The 15,705-nt window shown below is 43.9% G+C and overlaps 1 protein-coding gene across 1 annotated transcript in view; it reads left to right on the top strand.

Moving 5' to 3' along the window:
* The first annotated feature begins 8,924 nt into the window (after positions 1-8,924).
* Positions 8,925-15,705, top strand: part of LOC124613004 — a 68,233-nt gene continuing 61,452 nt past the window's right edge. The window contains exon 1 of the mRNA XM_047141557.1: positions 8,925-9,168. Within this exon, the coding sequence (XP_046997513.1) occupies positions 8,940-9,168 (229 nt within the window). The 5' untranslated portion in view covers positions 8,925-8,939. The remainder of the gene's footprint in view (positions 9,169-15,705) is intronic.

Raw genomic sequence — 15,705 nt, forward strand, 5'->3', positions numbered from 1 at the left:
TGTCTTACCAGATGTCCTATCATCCTGTCCCTTCTCCTTATCAGTGTTTTCCACATATTCCTTTCCTCTCCGATTCTGCATAGAACCTCCTCATTCCTTACCTTATCAGTCCACCTATTTTCAACATTCGTCTATAGCACCACATCTCAAATGCTTCGATTCTCTTCTGTTCCGGTTTTCCCACAGTCCATGTTTCACTACCATACAATGCTGTACTCCAGACGTACATCCTCAGAAATTTCTTCCTCAAATTAAGGCCGGTATTTGACATTAGTAGACTTCTCTTGGCCAGAAATACCTTTTTTGCCATAGCGAGTCTGCTTTTGATGTCCTCCTTGCTGCGTCCGTCATTGGTTATTTTACTGCCTAGGTAGCAGAACTCCATAACTTCATTGACTTCGTGACCATCAATCCTGATGTTAAGTTTCTCGCTGTTCTCATTTCTACTACTTCTCATTACCTTCGTCTTTCTCTGATTTACTCTCAAACCATACTGTGTACTCATTAGACTGTTCATTCCGTTCAGCAGATCATTTAATTCTTCTTCACTTTCACTCAGGATAGCAATGTCATCAGCGAATCGTATCATTGATATCCTTTCACCTTGTATTTTAATTCCACTCCTGAACCTTTCTTTCATTTCCATCATTGCTTCCTCGATGTGTAGATTGAAGGGTAGGGGCGAAAGGCTACAGCCTTGTCTTACACCCTTCCTAATACGAGTACTTCGTTCTTGATCGTCCACTCTTATTATTCCCTCTTGGTTGTTGTACATATTGTATATGACCCGTCTCTTCCTATAGCTTACCCCTACTTTTTTCAGAATCTCGAACAGCTTGCCCCATTTTATATTGTCGAACGCTTTTTCCAGGTCGACAAATCCTATGAAAGTGTCTTGATTTTTCTTTAGCCTTGCCTCCATTATTAGCCGTAACGTCAGAATTGCCTCTCTCGTCCCTTTACTTTTCCTAAAGCCAAACTGATCGTCACCTAGCACATTCTCAATTTTCTTTTCCATTCTTCTGTATATTATTCTTGTAAGCAGCTTCGATGCATGAGCTGTTAAGCTGATTGTGCGATAATTCTCGCACTTGTCAGCTCTTGCCGTCTTCGGAATTGTGTGGATGATGCTTTTCCGAAAGTCAGATGGTATGTCGCCAGACTCATATATTCTACACACCAACGTGAATAGTCGTTTTGTTGCCACTTCCCCCAATGATTTTAGAAATTCTGATGGAATGTTATCTATCCCTTCTGCCTTATTTGACCGTAAGTCCTCCAAAGCTCTTTTAAATTCCGATTCTAATACTGGATCCCCTATCTCTTCTAAATCGACTCCTGTTTCTTCTTCTATCACATCAGACAAATCTTCACCCTCATAGAGGCTTTCAATGTATTCTTTCCACCTATCTGCTCTCTCCTCTGCATTTAACAGTGGAATTCTCGTTGCACTCTTAAATTTACCACCGTTGCTTTCTGTTTTGACTTTCCTGTATGTTGAGTCTGTCCTTCCGACAATCATATCTTTTTCGATGTCTTCATATTTTTCCTGCAGCCATTTCGTCTTAGCTTCCCTGCACTTCCTATTTATTTCATTCCTCAGCGACTTGTATTTCTGTATTCCTGATTTTCCCGGAACATGTTTGTACTTCCTCCTTTCATCAATCAACTGAAGTATTTCTTCTGTTACCCATGGTTTCTTCGCAGCTACCTTCTTTGTACCTATGTTTTCCTTCCCAACTTCTGTGATGGCCCTTTTTAGAGATGTCCATTCCTCATCAACTGTACTGCCTACTGCGCTATTCCTTATTGCTGTATCTATAGCGTTAGAGAACTTCAAACGTAACTCGTCATTCCTTAGTACTTCCGTATCCCACTACTTTGCGTATTGATTCTTCCTGACTAATGTCTTGAACTTCAGCCTACTCTTCATCACTACTATATTGTGATCTGAGTCTATATCTGCTCCTGGGTACGCCTTACAATCCAGTATCTGATTTCGGAATCTCTGTCTGACAATGATGTAATCTAATTGAAATCTTCCCGTATCTCCCGGCCTTTTCCAAGTATACCTCCTCCTCTTGTGATTCTTGAACAGGGTATTCGCTATTACTAGCTGAAACTTGTTACAGAACTCAATTAGTCTTTCTCCTCTTTCATTTCTTGTCCCAAGCCCATATTCTCCTGTAACCTTTTCTTCTACTCCTTCCCCTACAACTGCATTCCAGTCGCCCATGATTATTAGATTTTCGTCCCCCCTTTACATACTGCATTACCCTTTCAATATCCTCATACACTTTCTCTATCTGTTCATCTTCAGCTTGCGACGTCGGCATGTATACCTGAACTATCGTTGTCGGTGTTGGTCTGCTGTCGATTCTGATTAGAACAACCGGATCACTGAACTGTTCACAGTAACACACCCTCTGCCCTACCTTCCTATTCATAACGAATCCTACACGTGTTATACCATTTTCTGCTGCTGTTGATATTACCCGATACTCATCTGACCAGAAATCCTTGTCTTCCTTCCACTTCACTTCACTGACCCCTACTATATCTAGATTGAGCCTTTGCATTTCCCTTTTCAGATTTTCTAGTTTCCCTACCACGTTCAAGCTTCTGGCATTCCACGCCCCGACTCGTAGAACTTTATCCTTTCGTTGATTATTCAATCTTTTTCTCATGGTAACCTCGCCCTTGGCAGTCCCCTCCCGGAGATCCGAATGGGGGACTATTCCGGAATCTTTTGCCAATGGAGAGGTCATCATGACACTTCTTCAATTACAGGCCACATGTCCTGTGGATACACGTTACGTGTCTTTAATGCAGTGGTTTCCATTGCCTTCTGCATCCTCATGTCGTTGATCATTGCTGATTCTTCCGCCTTTAGGGGCAATTTCCCACCCCTAGGACAAGAGAGTGCCCTGAACCTCTATCCGCTCCTCCGCCCTCTGTGACAAGGCCGTTGGCAGAATGAGGCTGACTTCTTAAGCCGGAAGTCTTCGGCCGCCAATGCTGATTATTTATCAAAATTTAGGCAGTGGCGGGGATCGAACCCGGGAGCGAAGACGTTTTGATTATGAATCAAAGATGCTACCCCTAGACCACGGGTCCCTACCTCTCATTTTACCGGATTTAAAGGTTGATCCGAACGACAGACATACTAGCACTCCGAACGACAGACAGACACTAACTGCCTGACAAATGCGGACGAGATACAGACTAGCAAGCTGGGGACGAGAGACTGACCCAGACTGACCCACTGACGAGCTCATAGCGCCCCTTAAATGCACGTGAACAGGCAACCTTTCCCCGTTCGCACCAGAGGGAGACGCCAAAGCTGCGATTGCCACAGCGGCGCCACCGCCAGAAACGGAGGGCGACTGCTTCACACTACGCGCTGCGGCGTGCTCTTCAAAACAGCAATTTTTACCACGGCTCACTTCGGTTGAAACATTTATTTACATTTCTTGATGAAAACTGTCTTCATGTAACATTTTACAATATTAATTTGCTGTTGTAATGCAAACGGCCCCATTTCTATAACAACTCAACAATACGAGATTCTTACAACAGCAGCAGCACTCAACTTTCCGATAAAATGCAGTGTAGACAACTTTCGAGACAGTGTTGCCACTTCACAAGCAAGTCGACTAGAGATGATTCTCCGTTATTTGAGGCGTACTTGGAATGTTAATGTATTCGTGGGGCCGCTTGCAGCTGAAAAGCAATCAGTTTTACTCTTCTGAAGCCGCACTATCAGCTGACCACCATGTTACCTCAGGACCCACCCATACAGACTGACCATCAGACTCAGAATCACCCAGAACCACAGCTCGCTCACGCTTTTGAAACCTAACTGCCCCCCACACCAAAATGTATAACGTACTAGTACTTAAAATACAGAAAATGTACCACTGTTCGAAAAATAATCAAGTTACAAATTTGACGTATGGCTTAAATAATAGTTCATTTTCTTCGAGTTCCATTAAGACCAAACACATTATTCTATGTATACTAGTGCAAGTATAATTAGAACATGAATTCTACGCATGCACCCTTATGACAAATAACGTAGAAGTAGTTGTTAAAACATATAAAACAGTTAAATTGGCCAGCTCAACACATGCGTGCACTAGCTGTATATTGTTTTGAAAATACCATATGACGACAACCGTGTTGTGCGTGTTTTACTTTATTGAGGAGGTGAAATTTTATATTTGACGGAAGCCTTTTGGCTATATTTTAACGGACATCTGCTACAACACGTAATCCAGTTTTCTATGTTTCCTTCTGAAGATAGATGTTTTTATAGACATTGAACCCATGGTAAGGGGGTTCTAATAAACCTTCCAATTTGCAACTGATTGGCAGTTCACTATTTCTACAAGAAAATTTTAATACCTTTGGGCGGCTAATAGCTCGCCAACATATATGTTACATTACACCCTTCCCCCTCATCTCCCTCCCCTTCACCCCTCGCCCCTACCCACTGTCCACTCTTTCCACCCCTCCACAGAAATGTTATCCACAGTGCGAGAGTATTAAAATCCTAGTGATCACGTACCAAAATCGCAGTATAGTGCCAGAGATTGAAGCTTTCCAACACTATATTCAGAAAGCTGATTAAAACCCAAAATGGATACCCTTGAGGTTTTTGAGAACAAAATAACATATTTCGAAAGGATAGGCTACTCGGAAGGGGGGGTTGTATATTTCTCACATTACACAAGAAACTCAGAGATTTTTTCGGAAACACTCTTTACCAAGGTAAAGTTCCGCGTTCTGGCCCACACGGATCATCGGGCCCTAGCGATCACCGTGTCATCCTCTGCCTATAGTGTCAGTGGGTGTGGTGTGGAGGAGCACGTGGTGAGCACACCGCTCTCCCGGCCGTTATCGGGTTTCTTGACCTAATCGTTCAAGTAGCTCCTCAGTTGGCTTCACGAAGCTGAGCGCACCCTGTGTCATTTCTCCCACTGAGGGAAAATCCCTGGCAGTACCAAGAATTGAACCTGGGTCCTCTGCATGGCAAGCAGTAACGCTGACCAATCATCTACAGAGGCGGACACTCTATCAACAGTTAACATCAACTTATAGCTACTTCCTTCTATTGACTACCAGACTCAAGCCCTCCCCCCCCCCCCCCCCCCCCCCCCGAATGTAACTGAAAATTTTAGAGAGAACTTCAGCTCGCTAGTACCTCGGTTCCTCAACCATACTGGCATAAATCATGTTTCAGTCAATTAGAACAGATGTAATTTTAAAAGTTATGGTCGTCTCAAGATATCCTGTGAAACAATATCTAATGCCTTCTCCGAAAACTACCTACTACAGATAGTTCCGAAATGATGGAAATATGTCCGCAGCTCGTGGTCGTGCGGTAGCGTTCTCGCTTCCCGCGCCCGAGTTCGATTCCCGGCGGGGTCAGGGATTTTCTCTGCCTCGTGATGACTGGGTGTTGTGTGATGTCCTTAGGTCAGTTATGTTTAAGTAGTTCTAAGTTCTAGGGGATTGATGACCGTAGATGTTAAGTCCCATTGTGCTCAGAGCCATTTGATGGAAATATATCGTATCTAATGGCAACAAACAGACCTGCCCCTCTCATGAGGTTCACTTTGAAACTGGTATTAGTAGCCGTGAGACAGCATTAGCGACAATGATTACTATCACAAACGGCAACCAAAACAAGATTTATGGGTCGAGAAAGCCAGATAAAGTGGCAATAGTGTCGTATCTCAATAAGAAGCTTCGAACATTTAGCTCTGGATAGGAGATTGTAGAAGAAATGTGGCTCGATTTTATAAGAATAGTTGCTTAGGCACTGGATAGATGTGAACATAACAGAACAGTTTCAAACGTAGGAACTGGATACACGCATATGGATGTCTGAATGTGTGTACATTCCACATCTCCTCCTAAACTACTAGACCGATTTCAGCCAGACTTGATACACGTATCACTTTCTGTCGGGAAATCATCACCTTAGGAATAAGAACCACGTACCTATCAGAGGGGATGGGGCTTAAAAACCAGTGTAGCCTTGGACGTGCGACTACCCATACTTTAGTGGCGGTAAGTTCCTATGAGACCAAACTGCTGAGGTCATCGGTCCCTAGGCTTACACACTACTTAATCTGAGCCGGCCGAAGTGGCCGTGCGGTTAAAGGCGCTGCAGTCTGGAACCGCAAGACCGCTACGGTCGCAGGTTCGAATCCTGCCTCGGGCATGGATGTTCGTGATGTCCTTAGGTTAGTTAGGTTTAACTAGTTCTAAGTTCTAGGGGACTAATGACCTCAGAAGTTGAGTCCCATAGTGCTCAGAGCCATTTTTGAACTTAATCTGACTTACAATAAGGACAACACACACCCACGCTCAAGGGAGGACTCGAACATCCGACGGGGGGAGCCGTGCGAACTATGTCAAGACACCCCAGACCGTGCTGCTACCTCGCGCGGCTCATACTTCAATTACTACATTTTCGCTGTTAATGCAATGCAACTGCCGCATGAAGCACGATGTTTTAATTTATTACTTCTTTACTACTAACTGCATTCGCGACACATTTTGCAGACAGTATTCACACATTCCACTGAATATACCTACAAAATTATATCACTGTAGGACACAAAGAACGGGAGATATGACGTCTTACACACTGAGATGTATGAAAAACTGCCGCATCATGCAAGAAATTTAAATTTATTACTTAGTTCCTACTAATTCTATTCGTAACAATTTTCGCAGATAGTATGCAGATATGTCACTAAATGTATACACAAAAATATGTGACTGTACGACATGTATAGTTTAACACATATTAGATCAGATACTGAGATATGTAAAAAACTGCTGCATCATGCATGGCGTTTTAATTTGTTACTTGCTCCTTACTAAGTTTATTCACAACACATTACACACAAAGTAGCCACATATACAACTGGGAGTACCTGCGAAATTATATCATTGTACACCAGACAGTTAGGAGATGCGACGTCATAAACATTGAGCTTTGTGAAAATGAAACTGCAGAACGAAATTCGCTAGGTATACACATGAAACATGCGTAGAAACACGTGCGAAATATGTTAACCGCGCGGGGTAGCCGCGCGGTCCGAGACGTCTTATCACGGTCCGCGCGGCTGCCCCTGTCGGAGGTTCGAGTCCTCCCTTGGGCATGGGAGTGTGTGTCGTCCGTAGCGTAAGTTAGTTTAAGTTAGATTAAATAGTGTGTAAGCTTAGGGACCGATTACCTCAGTAGTTTGGTCCCATAAGACCTTACCACAAATTTCCAAAAAATTTCCACAGTAAAAAAGCTCATCCTAAACTCCTGGAACAATCTACATCTACATCCATACTCCGCAAGCCACCTGACGGTGTGCGGCGGAGGGTACATTGAGTACCTCTATCGCTTCTCGCTTCTATTCCAGTCTCGTATTGTTCGTGGAAAGAAGGATTGTCGGTATGCCTCTGTGTGGGCTCTAATCTCTCTGATTTTATCCTCATGGTCTCTTCGCGAGATATACGTAGGAGGGACCAATATACTGCTTGACTCCTCGGTGAAGGTATGTTCTCGAAACTTCAACAAAAGCCCGTACCGAGCTGCTGAGCGTCTCTCCTGCAGAGTCTTCCACTGGAGTTTATCTATCATCTCCGCAACGCTTTCGCGATTACTAAATGATCCTGTAACGAAGCGCGCTGCTCTCCGTTGGATCTTCTCTATCTCTTCTATCAATCCTATCTGGTACTGCTGAGCAGTATTCAAACAGTGGGCGAACAAGCGTACTGTAACCTACTTCCTTTGTTTTCGGATTGCATTTCCTTAGGATTCTACCAATCAATCTCAGTCTGGCATCTGCTTTACCGACGATCAACTTTATATGATCATTCCATTTTAAATCACTCCTAATGCGCACTCTCAGATAGTTTATGGAATTAACTGCTTCCAGTTGCTGACCTGCTATATTGTAGCGTACACATATTAGTTACAATCTGGAAAGAAATACTGCAGGGGTAAGAATCATCAGCATCCTTTTCTTGTGAGCATGATAGCATGGGGAGAGAAGGTGGGAGGAGAAATTGGGCAGGCAGCGAAGGGGAAGCAGGAGATCAGCACAGATAAGAGGAAGGACGAGAAAAACAAAGAGCAGGGAATGGGAGATAGAGGGGGGATGGGAGAGGAGGAGATGGACAGAGAAATGAAAGAGGATGAAATGGGAAGAGACAGGGTAAGGATGAAATAGACATAGAGAGAGGAAAGGAAGAGATGAACAGTTGGAGGGGGGGAGAGGATATGGAATTAGATGGATGGAGGAGATGGACAGTGTGGGAAGGAGCATATGCAGAGACGGGGAGGAGCAGATGGACAGAAGGAGAGGAGGAGATTGGTGGAGATAGGTGAAGCAGCAGATTGACAGGGAGAGGGAGAGGAGCAGATTGACAGAGAGAGTGGGGGGGGGGGGCGTATAAGATGGGCAGAGATGGAGAGAAGGAAGAGATGGACAGAGAGAGAGGGCGGAAGGAGAAGATGGACTAATAGAAGACTGAAATAAGTACATACTCGGGCAGCGCCGGGTACTCAACTAATAATAGCAAATAAAGGAACAGGGACTTCACTTAATACAGGGTCTTTGTTCCGGCTATCAGGGCCAGCCGGGGTGGCCGATCGGTTCTAGGCGCTACAGTCTGAAACCGCGCGACCGCTACGGTCGCAGTTTCGAATCCTGCCTCGTTCATGGATGTGTGTGATGTCCTTAGGTTAGTTAGGTTTAAGTAGTTCTAAGTTCTAGCGGACTGGTGACCTCAGACGTTAAGTCCCATAGTGCTCAGAGCCATTTGAACCGGCTATCAGGACGTCTGAGCCACGTGACAACGTCCCACGTAATGAGTCAAACGCCGGCAACGACGTGTGAGTGTCGTAATGGTGATCAAAGTCGATGGAGCCATGCACCTGCAGAGCGGCGCGTCGCGACGCGGCGGTCCCAGAATATTCAGGGCTACGTCAGGCTGGCGGTGAGTCACCCGACACCTCCGCGACGCCGCTCGCGCTCGGCCGACGCTTGAAACGGCGCCTCCGCCGCTGCCGTCCTCAGTCGACGCCCGGCAGCCACAGGCTCAGCACAGCGGCTTCCCTTCTCCTGCGCGCCACTCCGCCACACAGCAAAGGTCAGTGGCTTCTCCTCACACATACACAGTGGCCGGGGAAGGTGGCTCGCGAAATTTCCTGTCGTCGGCGCTTCCGTTTCTCTGAAGGAAGTCCACTCTCCAGGCGTTGTCGCTGGTGAAGATCTCGATGGTGAATTTCCTGCAGCTCAATCGTGTCCCATCTAGAAGAGTCAGGCCGCACACTGCCTCACAATGTTTAATGCTCGCGTATTTCCGAGACCGAAAATCATCTCTAGGTATAAACAGCGCACTTGTAGAGACTCGGCTAACTCCATTCGTCCGTGTAATGTAGAATGTAACAGATAACGGCACCCTAGTTCCTGCTGTGTTCTTTGACCGTCGGAAGTTATATGAAAGAGTGTCGCCTAACGAACTATGTGCGGGCTAATGGAACATCAGAAAAGCTTTTTGTTAGACTCAGGACTTCCTTGCAACTAGAGCTCAATATGTCGTTTTCATTGTGGCGAAGATGTCAGACGTGAAACTAACCTAGGATGTACACTAAGGGAGTGTTACATGACCGATACTGTACACGATGTGCATAAGTGATATGGTGGATGTTGGCGGAATTTCTGTAGGAATGTTTGCGACCAACGCTGTCCTGTGCAGTAAAGTCGCCAAGTCAGAACATCGTAGCGACGTACATGGCATAATTACAGAGGACCAGTGCATGGTGCATGTACTGGCAGTTGACCCGCACCGTCAATAAACTTAACGTGTTGTTCATAAACAAGAGGAAGGACTACTTACTGGTCGGTTAAACGACTGGCTATCAGTAACAGGGAACTGTCACAACAGTAAAATGTTTAGGAGTGGCCATCCGGAAGAACTCAAAAATGCGATGCCTACATAAAAGTAGTTGTAGTAAAAGCTAGTTTGAGATTTATTAGAAGAATTCTATGGAAACGTAATTCACCCACGAAAGAAGTAACTAACAAAACCCTCTTTCGATAAGTTGTTTAGTAATTTCTTTGGAGATTGTTTTTGTGCCATATGCAACTCGCTTCTTTTTGTTTGCGAAACATCCTGTAATAAGTGTTTGTTTTATATGTATGAAATTGCGTTATATGACAAATACAGGCGTTCATCTGCATCTACATGATTATTCTGCAGTTCACACTCAAATCCCAGGCAGAGGATTGTTCGAGCCAGCTTTGGACTATTTCTCTCCCTTTGCACTAGAACAGCGCGTGGTAAAAAAGAACACGTAAATCTTTGTGTAAGAGCTCTGATTTCTCTTATTTTATTAAGATCATCAGTTCTCCGTATGTATATTTGATGACAGTAATACATTTACACCTGCAGAGGAGAAAGTTGGTGACTGAAATTTCGTTAAAAGATCTCGCTGCAACGAAAAATGCCTTTGTTTTAATGATTCTAATGATTGCCACTCCAACTCGCTTCTCATATTCGCTACATTCTCTCCCCTATTTCGTGATAATACAAAACGAGTTGGTATTCTCTGGACTTTCTCGATGCTCTCCTTCAATCCCACCTGGTAAGCATCCCACACCGCACGGCAATACTCCAGCAAAGCACGGATAAGCGTAGTGTAGGCAGTCTCTTTAGTAGACTGTTGCACGCAGATATCTTACTATATTATAGTCTATTGTTGGTGTTATGTGAGATACAATTTTTTGCAGTATAAGTTTCGTGAGGTTAAATTACTGTTAGGTTTTAGCTACGATTTGTTATCTTATTACTCCTCATGTGCTACCCTGCTGTTGTACCGGGTGATTAATCTTTTTCTATTTAACACGTTATAACACGGAAACTAATAACCGTACGAGGACCAAACTAGCCTGCATTAATGTCGAGGACATAGGGAAGATAAATAATGCAGAATCAATTCAATTGAAACACTTTTTATTTGCTGGTACGGTACATCGCACCATTACATACCCGTACCATTACTGTTTCAGAAGGTGCTCCCTATCGAGCCCATCAGTGCCCAGATGAGTCTAAAAGCGCAGAATTGCATTCTCCAGAGCAGAAGAAACCATGTCCGTAGGTATTCTGGCTACCTCTCTTGATATGCTGCGCTTCAGATCAGCACATATGTGAATGCTCCCCTGGTAAACCGTGTCCTTCAGGTAGCCGCACAACCGGAAATCACAGGGAGAGAGATCAGGTGATTGTGCCAGCCAAGCATTTGGAAATGATCCGCAGATAATTCGATCGTTTCCAAACGTGTTTCGTAGGAGGAGGTAAATTTCACGAGCGATGTGCGTTGGGGCCCCAACTTGCACGAAAACTGTTGACTTCAATGCGTCTCTCTCCTGTAGGGCGCGTGTGACATGCTGGCGAAGCACATCTTAGTAACGCTGGCCAGTCACACTGCACGTCTTGGGTCCCTGAGCGCCACTTGGTTCAAAAAAGAATGGGCCAATGATGAATGTAGCCGTGAAGCCACACCATACGGTGACACGTTCACCGTACAGAGGAACTTCATGCACACTGACTGGGGGTGAAGATCCCGACACTCGGCGATTCTGCGTGTTCAGCTCACCCGTCAGAGAAATATGAGCTTCGTCTGTCCACAGGATGATCCAGGGCCATCCCTCGTCAACTTCAATCCTTGCGAGAAAGTGGAGAGCAAAGTCAACACGTCGTTGTGCATCCTGTGGTGCAAGCTGCTGTACGATATAGATCTTGTACGGATAACATTTGAGAATGGTTCAAAGCATCTTCCGTACAGTGGACCACGGGATGTTCAACTGTCGTGACACACCACGCGCGCTGCCTGACGATCGGGAATTGCGCGCAGCGTAGTCTGCCATATCAACAGCGATTTCATCAGTCACCTGTGGTGCAATCGGTCGTCGGCCTCTTCCCAGAGCGACGTCCAGTTCTCCATTTGATTCGAACTTCTTCATCATGCTCTGCACAGCAGGTGGAGAAAGAGGACCTCTGTAATCTTTCAGCCGCCGATATTCTCGAAGTGCAGCTGATGCATTACTGTTGTTTTAATAACACAACTTCACCAACAATGCCCTGCTACTTTTGTCCAAACTCATGTTGACACATCAGCAAGTGCACTGCGACTGGTGAGGTGTGTCAGACTATGAATCACGATGACTGATTATGGCACCTGGTGGCCACAGTTGGAACTGGATCGTGGTGCTGTGACGCATGCAAATCATGACAATATTCTCTAGACATTAATGCTACCAAGTTTGGTACTCTTACAGTAAATAGTTTCAGTGTTATAACGCGTTAAATAGGGAAAGTTTAATTGTAACCACCCGGTACTTCGTTGGTCTCTGTACGTGAGGTTGTCAGATTTTCGGTGCTTTACGAACACATTTCAACTCAACACCTCAGTTTCGCTGTTCACTGCGTGTTGATTGTGCGTTTACTGTATCAGGTTTTCCCAACTGTCGCTGTGTGTTTTTTTCCTTGCTTTGTCTGTGTTCCCAAACAAAGCGGTCGAAGGGGCGTGGCACAAAACGAGCAGCCAGTTATTTAGCTGTATAGACGGACCACATCTGCAAAAAAACAGAAGCAACTGAGGAACGACGGTAAACATAAAAAAAAATGTTTTCGTGAAAAGATCTCTTTCTCTCTCAGATATGTTTAATACAGGGCGTAGAAAAAGATACAAAGAAAAGCGACGCGTTTTGTCACGGGTTCATTTAGTAAACGTGAGAATTTGACAGACATGTTCAGCAAATTCCAATGGAAGGCGCTGCAAGAGATACGTTGTGTAGTACGGAAAGATTTATTTTTATAATTTCGAGAACGTAATTTCTAAGATAAGGCAGGCTATGTATTGCTTCCTCCAGTGTACTTATCGTGAAATCAACGTTTTGAGAAAATCTGAGGAATTCAAGGTCATACACAGTGTGACTGTTCTATTATGTACTGTCCTTTGTAGTGTGATGTAACATGAATGAATGTTAAATGCGTTGTTTAATGGCTAAGTGGGAAGCCTCAGATATCGGTTGCAGCAGCCACTTGCTTCTAGGATTTTTTACTAGCAGTTAATGTGATGCAAATTCTGAGGATTTTCCAACTTAATTGAAAAAAACTATATTTTTGTGTCTATAGCTAGGTTGATCATGCCAATTCTTTTGAAGAATATGGACGAAGTATCTAGACGGCTTCGTCGTGTGTTTTAAGTCGTGGCCTTAAGTGTATCCGCAGCATTAGACTCAACGGGACTCCACACCACAAATCACCACTTACTTTTATGTTCACCTCTGACAGCGCTTTGCGTACGCGAAAAAATCAGTTTCGATTGTGCTTCGGATTCTGTTTAACTTGTTAATAATCCTATAATTGGTAGGGTGAATTGGATCTTAGGTGGACTTAAGATAAGGTCTTACTTTCTTCGGCAGGATCAGTTTGGTAAGGCTCTGTGGTTTTTAAACAAAGTTTCTGGTTCTTATTGACTTCCTACGTATCGTGTGATATTTGAAATGGGAACTCGAGTGTGATCTGGTTCATTAGAGTGGGGAACATGCTACCTTTCCATTATTCCATAACTTCCAAATAACGTATCTTATTCTATTAATTTATTCATTAATTATATTGTAATTTCTCGAGAATAAATAGTCAAGGTTATAATAATGTAAATAGTTTATATGACGAAGGTGAATCCAAGTTGCTGTGTTGAATATTGATTGCTATTCCTTAGAGTCGCCATTGAAAAGTTATCCGGATACTAAACCAATAGTTTCCAACGAGATAGTTGCTGTTGTCCTACATTATCCTTTACAGTGCTCTGTGCTCTTAGGTTCCGTTAGGATTCAAAGAAACTTCTCTATCAATATCTATAAAGCGGACTATAAAGCACTCACATGATTTAACCAGCCATCAATAGTGGTGTCCGTCCTTGCATATAGTTTGTTAATTCGGTATTGCAGATGTCTCAAAGAGTCAGTAATTTCTACCGAGCAGACGACAAGTGCAGGAGTTCCCTGTCGCATATGAACTACGATTATGATGTACTGTGCGTATCCACGGATGTCTGACACCTGCTACACTTACAACTAAATTTATAGGTTACGCCTCATGAAGCTGAAAGACTGTCAAGGTAACTGTATCATCCAACGGCTTCTCCTTTTCTCTTGCTCGTTTCCTAGAATTAACGTCTTGTTGACAGTAACCGCCTTCTACCTGAAATGATTTAAAGAAACAGCGACGAACTTAAATTAGGTTGGCTACATCTAGAAACGAGCGCGCGCTCTCTCAATTTAACGGTTCCATCTTGTTAACCACTCCTTCACTCTGAACAGTCGTCTGACTTTTCTCAGACCCAATAATTTAATTTTATTCTTATCCTCTGCTAGTGTTTTGGTATTGAGGGACACTGCTATGGTTGCCATACCCTAAAGCACACTGCTTTTGATTTCAATTACTGACCGCAAACGCCTGTAATCTCCTGGTATGGAAAGAAAAGCTATACTCAATAGAAGAGCATTACACTCCTTAATCGCGCAACTGACGTTCTTCTTGTGTCTACCAATACTACTATGGTATATGGTAGCACAGTTAACATGGCTGTGTAATTACGAACTCCAGTAAACGTCGATTGCTTTACATTTCTTCTGGAGACGAATGGGACAACATATTCTCCACTCATCTTTGTCAACGAACTGAAGTACCCTATCATCTTGATCCTCTTGTGCCTGAAGTAGCTTGACTTTGTAAGACGAGCAATAAGTCTCCAAAAAGGCAAATCATAAGTGTTAACTATAACAACTGATTGATTTACTGCTCCTTTTCTCTTCAAAATGGATGCTTTTTACACTGTTTTGTTTTAAATTTTCTCTTTTCCTGTCAGAAGTTTCTTGCCGCCATACTATTGCTAGTATATAATCGAATTTGCGGCTCCATTTCTTAAGATTGTACTTGTTTCTGCAGGATTTCGTGATGCTTTCCTGTAATAAACTACATATGAAATTCGGACGGCTTACTGCTAATCCCTTCAGTTTTCAATATCTGTACTGAAATCTTTGTGAACGTCTCGGAGGCAGACTTATAGAATATCTGAATGTGCGCTCTTGGTGCACTAAAGATACGTACTTCTTATTTTTTCGTCTTCTTAGCGTTCATCTCGTCTACGGGAGAGAAGTCGTGAGCGTCACCTGTTTGTGCACTGTCTAAACTTTGTTCTGTGTGTGGTCGCATTTTAACTGTTTGTGTATCGTTTTCCTGAGGCGAATTGGGGAACAGCCCAGCATTTGCCTAAAGGAGCGTGGGAAACCACTGACAAGCCGCACTCTGGTTGTTTGCACCAGCCACAGTCGCTAATCCGCTGTGCTGATTCGAACGAGATGTGGGAAAGAGCTGCACTAGTTACTCAGAATATCGTTGCGTAATGGATGAAACAGAGCGATTCACAGCTAACACCAATCAAACTGTCGTGTTGAAGTAAACAGTCATCGTATCCGAATTGTTCCTCCATTGTACGCAATGCAGAGTGCTGTAAAATGGCTCCATTTCTATGCGAATATGGCATTTTCTTAGGTACAGTAACGGGCTCATGTTCTGACCACGGAAAATACTCTCATACCGCAACATCACTGCTCC

The sequence above is a fragment of the Schistocerca americana genome, chromosome 4 (genome assembly GCF_021461395.2).
Source record: "Schistocerca americana isolate TAMUIC-IGC-003095 chromosome 4, iqSchAmer2.1, whole genome shotgun sequence".
In the NCBI taxonomy this organism is placed as follows: Eukaryota; Metazoa; Arthropoda; class Insecta; order Orthoptera; family Acrididae; genus Schistocerca; species Schistocerca americana.